The sequence below is a fragment of the Falco biarmicus genome, chromosome 10 (genome assembly GCF_023638135.1).
Source record: "Falco biarmicus isolate bFalBia1 chromosome 10, bFalBia1.pri, whole genome shotgun sequence".
In the NCBI taxonomy this organism is placed as follows: domain Eukaryota; kingdom Metazoa; phylum Chordata; class Aves; order Falconiformes; family Falconidae; genus Falco; species Falco biarmicus.
Window position 1 is genome coordinate 19,407,155 of NC_079297.1, and position 6,981 is coordinate 19,414,135.

The 6,981-nt window shown below is 48.3% G+C and overlaps 1 protein-coding gene across 1 annotated transcript; it reads left to right on the forward strand.

Moving 5' to 3' along the window:
- The first annotated feature begins 871 nt into the window (after window positions 1-871).
- On the forward strand, window positions 872-1,885 carry LOC130156204 (olfactory receptor 1019-like). Its single transcript, XM_056354503.1, has one exon. The coding sequence runs from the start codon at window positions 872-874 to the stop codon at window positions 1,883-1,885; it is 1,014 nt and encodes a 337-aa protein (XP_056210478.1).
- The last annotated feature ends 5,096 nt before the right edge of the window (window positions 1,886-6,981 follow it).

The following is a 6,981-nucleotide window of genomic DNA, read 5'->3' on the forward strand; positions in this document are numbered from 1 at the left end:
CAATATTCACACCATCTCATAATCATGCTTTAAGCTGCAAAAAGGTGCTTGTGCCAAACTGTCTTTCTATAGAGCTATATGTAAATTGCTGCCATAAGCACTGAGTTACATTCAGTGTAGCAATGGAGGGTAGATGGAAAGATCCTTCAATACCAGGTCTTCCTAGGCTGCTTTGAATTGGGAAAAGGAGGGGAGGCTGGGGGGAGTCCAGCTAGATCCTAAAAGTACTAATACTGTTATGGAAGTCTAAAGGGTAAAATTTATAGAAGCAGGGAGGTCTTTAATTGGATACTAGGCTATATTTCTTTTTATATCCCACTGGATAAAGCTGAAAAAACAAAAATGTATCTGGGGTACACTACCTGTCTGCCCGCCAGGGATTTAATTCTGTGATAGCATTACTCACCTAAAAAGAATTAAGTCTTTAGCTTCAGTTAGTAATCTAAGCCCTTTTGGTGATATTATTATTGCTAAATAATTCATGCTGAAAGGATTTCTAGAGGTCTGTACTCCACTCCCCTTGCTCACAGTAAAGCTACCTCCAAAGTCCAGCCAGTTGCCTGGGGCTGTGACCAACCAAGGTATCTTTGTCTTCAACTTTCAGCTCTTCAGTCCGAGAAGATGACTTGTAAGAATTAAACATTTTTGATTAATCACTGTTAAGCTTAATACCTATATTTTGCCTTTTACATTAGGATTATGTGAGTAAAATTTGAGTGTGTCAATGCAAACTTGCAAATGTTTTTGAACTGCAAAATGACTAAAAAAAAAAATCACACCCTTTCGAAAGGGAGATGCAATTCTGACTAAGTTAAAACTTCTTCTTTCTTCCAGGTAAACCTCTGCAATCATTTCTGCAATGAAAGATAAGATGCAGAAGGTCAACCTATCAACAGTATCTGAATTTGTTCTTGTAGGCCTCTCTGGTGCTCCAGAAGTCTGTTTTTTTCTCTTTGTGCTCTTTTTGATCACTTATTTGATCACCATGGCAGGCAACATCATGATCCTTGTTGCCATTAGCACAGACACTCATCTGCACAACCCCATGTACTTCTTCCTTGGCAGCTTATCCTTACTGGATCTCTTATGTCCCACTATCACTGTGCCTAAGATGCTGGAGGCCTTGTTGCTTGAGAACAAGGTGATTTCATTCACTGGCTGCATGCTCCAGCTGTTTTTCCTCATTGATGTTGTAGGCACAGAGATTTTTCTCTTGGCTGTGATGGCATATGACCGTTATGTTGCAATATGTCACCCGCTGCAGTACATGAATATCATGAGTATGAAACTGTGTGCTCACCTAACCATTGGCACCTGGGTAGCAGGATTTTTTAATTCTCTGTTGCACACATCTTTGATTTTTACACTCGCTTTTTGTGATTCTAATGATATTGACCAATATTACTGTGATATTCCTCCTATGCTGGCCCTCTCCTGCTCACCTACCTACAGTAGGGAACTGGTAATTCTCACAGTTGCTGGGGTCCTTGGAAGCAGCGCCTTTGTGGTCACTCTGATCTCGTATGTCTATATCCTCTTGGCTATCCTCTGCATGAACTCTTCTGAGAGCAGGCACAAAGCTTTCTCCACTTGTGGTTCTCACTTGACTGTAGTATGCCTTTTCTATGGGACCACCATTTGCACGTATGTACGGCCTTCCTCCACCTATTCACCTCACCAGGATAGGATAGTTTCCATGCTCTATGGAATCCTCACTCCCCTGCTAAACCCCACAATCTACAGTCTGAGGAACAAAGAAGTTAAAGTTGCCATAAGAAGAGTGATCAGCCAGGTAAGAACTGCTTTAACAAGACAAGAACGTCTCTCTGGTTTTGGTGGCCTCTGGAACCCCAGCAATTGGATCAGCACCACAGTTTGTGATTGATCTTCTCTAACTTAAGCCATCTAAAAGCTCGATGCTGGAATCAAAACTCCTTCTCTGGGCTCCCTTTACAGTTAAAAGGGAGAGGTGTGCATCTCCAGAAGGCCAGCTGGATGGCCCAGCTTTAGGTCCTTATCACAAGAGAGGATGACTTCAGCTGGTAATGTTTTTCTCCACTGAACCCAGAGGAAGCTTAGATGAGCCTCAGCCTTAGACACAGGTGTTGGATGCATATCTTAGAGGGTGAATACTGGGAATTGCTGGTGTAGGCACACTTGGATATACATTCTTCTATACTAAAGCAGCTTATGGGACCAGTGCCCCCTGTTGACCACATTGCTCCTGCAGAAACCATAAGCACATCCTTTTGGGATATTGACTGGAAGGAAGGCTCCTTTGCCACCATGGTCATCAGTCTGGGTGTGTTTTCAACCAGCAGGCCAAGAATCCAGCCACAACACCTGCAGTGCCACCAGGCACAATGTGGCCCTAGTTTGCACCATGTATCTCAAGATGAGTCTGCCAGGGTGTAAATCAACTCCCATAAACTAGACATGCCAACTATGCTGATGTCTATACATCAGATAGCTTTCAAAAACTCCTTTTATGGCCGGTGGGGGGAAAAAAAAGACTCTGCAGTCATCGGCTTTGCGACCGTTGCAGAGGCATGCCATGGCTTTTCTTGGTGGGGGCAGGGTGAAGGAAGGTTTACAGAGTGTGTTTTAGGTCTGTGGGAATCCATAACTGGGAACAGCTTTGTTCTAGGTGAATAGTGAAGGTGTGGCTGACGAAAAGGTGGAAATGGATGTGTGGAGAGGGGGCGTGCTGTGCAGCCTCCTCTGTGTGCTGTGGCTACAAAGCTGTATACTGGGATGATAAATGCAGCTTGCAATGGACCTTGGGCTGCGCTGCAGTGCCGTGGTGTGTCATTCCAACAGCTGGGCCTGGCGCTGAATAACTGATGTGACTGTTGTTTGCACGCTACTCCTTACTAAAACCAAATGTCAAGGATTTCTTTCTTGGTGACTTTTTGTTGTGGTTGCTGTCTTGATGTAAAGGATAAGCTTAAATGACTTTCCTGCAGGAACTCATATATTGGTGGGTAATAAATGCACGTTCTTAATATTAAATGGGTGGAAATAATTTAAGTTTCATCCATTCTCAGCTGTTGGTCAAGTTGACAGTGGGTTCAAAAATCAACTGTAATGACTGAAGAGCTTTTCTCTAGGGTAACACGTTTTGGATTTTCTAGGGTTTTCCTCTGCTTTTTTTTAAGTATATTTCACTAACTTAAGAAAATGCATGGAAGTTCCTCCGAGACTGCTTAAATTTCAAAGTCAAACATTAAGAAGTTGGTAAGGCCACCCATGTAGCTGTAACACTACAGAGCTTGCCACAGACTTCAATGTCCTGACCTACAGTACGGTCGGGATCATTTTCTAAACACGAGCTTTAATGGCAAGCAAGATGACTCAGGGTTATCTTTTCTGGTCCATAGTTCCTGCTCCATAGAAAGTATGGACTACTTAGAATAGGTGTAAAGATCAGAAGTCACTAGTCAGCAACTGGGTAAAAAGATCAGGAGTCCTCTACCACCAAACAGGGGATATTTACCTATTACAAGCAGAGCAGCAGGTGTTTACACAAGGCTTCCTGTAATTATTGAACTATGACAGTGGAAACAATTTTCAAAAAAACTATTTATTCTAAAGCCATCTGGCAATTCACAAACCATGCATCAATGTGGACGAAGTGACAGTCTGCACTCCAAAAATGTGCACAGAAAACACAGTATAAGCTCAGTATAGGCTGGAGCACCATTCTGCTTCTGGGTCCTGCTCTGCAGGGCCTGAGAAATTACTGCAGATGGGGATGGGGAAGCGGTCATGCTAGGTTTCCTTCTAAATCTAAACATTCTGGTTGTTAAGCCTGGGGCTGTGAGATCAGATTTGCCCGGGAAGCATTTCCCTTTTACACCTTATTAGCTGTTTGAATGTTTGTACCCGTTGGAGAGGAGAGCAGCTACCAGCGGTGTGTACCAGTCTGAGGGCTGATGTGTGCTGGGTGGGTCAGCATCAATGTGGCCCATGTGTATGCCTGGATGGAGCAGGGGACAGACTGATTCAGTGAAGGTGATGTCAGAAGCGCAGATGTGAGAGCAATTAGTCATATTATAAAAGGAGACTTCCTCAGCTTCATCACTGAGGAGGACCCCAGCCTGCACGGCTCTGGCTGTGAGCAGCAGGGGGGTAGAAGGAGTGGTCATGGCCATGTTCTTCGTGCCACAGCTGCACTCTCCAGCGGTCCCTCTCCTGTGTGGGTGCTTTACCCAGCAGCTGCCTGATTTATTGCAGACACCCACAGGCCACTGAGTTTTTCCACACCTCAGCCTCTCAGCAGTGGTGGATGGAGGCACAGATGGGTGATCCCAGCATGCGGGGCTAGGCAGGGAAGTGCCAAGAGCTTAGGTCTTAGGAGGTGTTGGTGAAGCAGATGCCCCTGAGGCTCTCTGAGAGCACCAGGCTGGGGTGAACTGTCTCAGGGTCCAGAGACACTTCTAGGACAAAGCAGGGTTAATGGGGAAGCGGGGAAAGCCAAGAAGAGGAGAGATGGATTCATGTGGGAAAGAGAAGACTATGACCCCCTGCCCCAGCCTGGCATGTTTCTGCTTTGCCACCTACACACACAGACTTTTCACTGAATTCGATGCATCCTAACTAGGTAGGCAGAGCAGGAAAAATGTGAGGCTCCACTTCCCTATGCTGCCCTACCATAAGCCAGCCTTGGATGTTTTGTCAGACCTCCCTCATCCTGGAACAGCGCACTAGCTGCAGGTGTGGGAGTTCAGGGCACCCTTCTGGTGTTTATTCCTTTTAGATTTGAGGAAAGACCTGCTGTGACCTCTGTTCCTGCTTGAATTTGACCCCAATGCCCCTATATCAGAGGAGCTGAGGGAAAAAGCAATCCTGGTGTTCTTATACAGCATTTTCAACCACAGAGTCTTTCCCTAGTGAAGAACTGTAGAAAATTCAAGGTGGTAGGTTGCATTTGTTCCTGTGGCATCTCTAGTATTATCCTTTTTGCTGGAGACTGGCTTCTGTGTTGGTGCCCTGAACTTTCACACTGATTAGCTTAAGGATAATTAATTTTCAACACAACCATCCTTCTATCCAGCTCGGCGAGCTCATGGTGCTACTGGTTTTTGGTGTTTCTTGGTGAGGAAGGGCACAAACCAAACAAAATAGCCTTTGCAGAATAAGGCAAGGGAAGTATATGCATATACAAATGTGAATAGCCTCCTGAAAATGTCAAGATATTCTGATTCACAGCTGACATTCTAATCTAATGATTTGAGATTGTTTATCTACTTCCTTATCAAAGAGAAAGCCTGTAGTTTATTGAAGTTTACCACAGAAATAAAAAAGTTCATGGACTGAAAGTAATGGTCACAAATGGCATAAAATAGTCTTCTAGTATGTTGCAAGAAATACTGAATCTTTGCTTGTTTTCCCTCCTCATGAGAATAATCTTTATTATCTTGAGCGCCAAGTTCTGGTTTGTTTATTTTTGAACAAATCCGTGAAAGCCCTGAGTCAGGGCATTCCTCTTGGAAGCCCCTCTGTGTCCAGCTGCTGTCCTGGTGCCCAGCAGCCTCTGCCAGCCCTGTCCCCAGTCCTGCCCTGCAGGCTCGCAGGACTGAGCTGGGAGAGATCCAGCACAGAGGCTGTCTGGCGCAAGGGGAGACGGAGCTCTCCTGCCTCGGCTTCCCCAGTGTTTGGCTGGGGAGCACAGTGGGGCTGGCCAAGTGCTCTCCAGGAGCTGAGCCCGCTGACTTCTCAGTCAAGTCCCAGCCTTGGTTTAGCTTCTTTGCCCGAAAGTGGAGCTCCCAGGGCTTCCTGTGTCGTCTCCAGCAGGAGTGAGCCCTGGCATGACCTAAAGTCTGTCTCCAGCACAGAGGGTGCTGGTGCTGCAAGCTGTCAGCCTGGCTGCCAGGCTGGGGTGGGCTGTGGCTGGACCGAGCCGCCCCAGGACCTCTGGCCCCTTGTGGGGCTGCCCATCCTCCATGCAAGGAAGGAGCATCCTCCGCATGCTGTGCCCCAGTCAGCTGAGGCAGGTCAGTTCCACTGTTGGGCAGTCCTGGGGCTTCATGTTGCATGTAGCTACTGCTGCCTCTCTGCTCTGCCCACAGCTGAGGTGGCAGCACAGGGACCTGCCCAGGGCATCAAGGACCTCAGCCCCGTAGCTGGCCACTTGCATCTTGTTGCCTTCAGCATGGCCAGCGGGTGCAGAGGCCTCAGGGCTGAGCGCAGAGCCATGGAGAGGGGCTCAGCCCTCCTCGTCAGGCACAGCCTGTTGCATGTTGCACTGTGGGGAGCAGAGCCATGCTGGGTCGGGGAGCGGGGCAATCCTCACCCCTGGGAGCAGGAGGAATGCACCAGCCCTGCAGGCATCCTCTTCCTGTTCCTCCTCCCAGCAGGGCCCATGGGATGGGAAGAGGGAAACAGTGGGACAGCTGGTCATGTGGGAAGGATGGGACTCCCTCATGCCCTGGGGGGTGGCTTGTTCTATAGCGAACCCCTGGTAAAACATCTCTCATGGACATTGGGGTGTGACAGAAGCTCTGCTGTTGGGGACCATGAGTATGGTGAGCTGGACACGCTGTCCCCAGCACAGGGGAAGAGCATGGTCTCACCTGGGTCCTGGGCTTCTGCTGGCCACCTCCACCACTGTCAGCTGCAGGGAGAGACCTGTGGGCATGGCAGCGCTAGGCTGCTGGGAGCAGGGGGACCCAGCTGTGCCGAGCCAGCCCCATGGCACCCGGCGTGGTGGGGCTGGGGTCAAAGGCACAGGAGCACATGCAGTCCTCTTGTTCCCTGGGGACAGCGAGGTCATGGCCACTGTGGGGCTATTGAGTGCATCAGAAGTGCTGCAGGGGACAATGACAAGGGGATGGGCGGCTGGTCTGGGAGATGGATGGTGAAGAAGGGCAGAGCCAAAGCAGTGCAGGGAGGAGGGTGGGCAGGGGTTAAGGCAGCCAGGATGGATCAGAGAGCAGGGCAGGGAGCTTGCCTATCACTGCTATTTTCTCTCTGCATCCT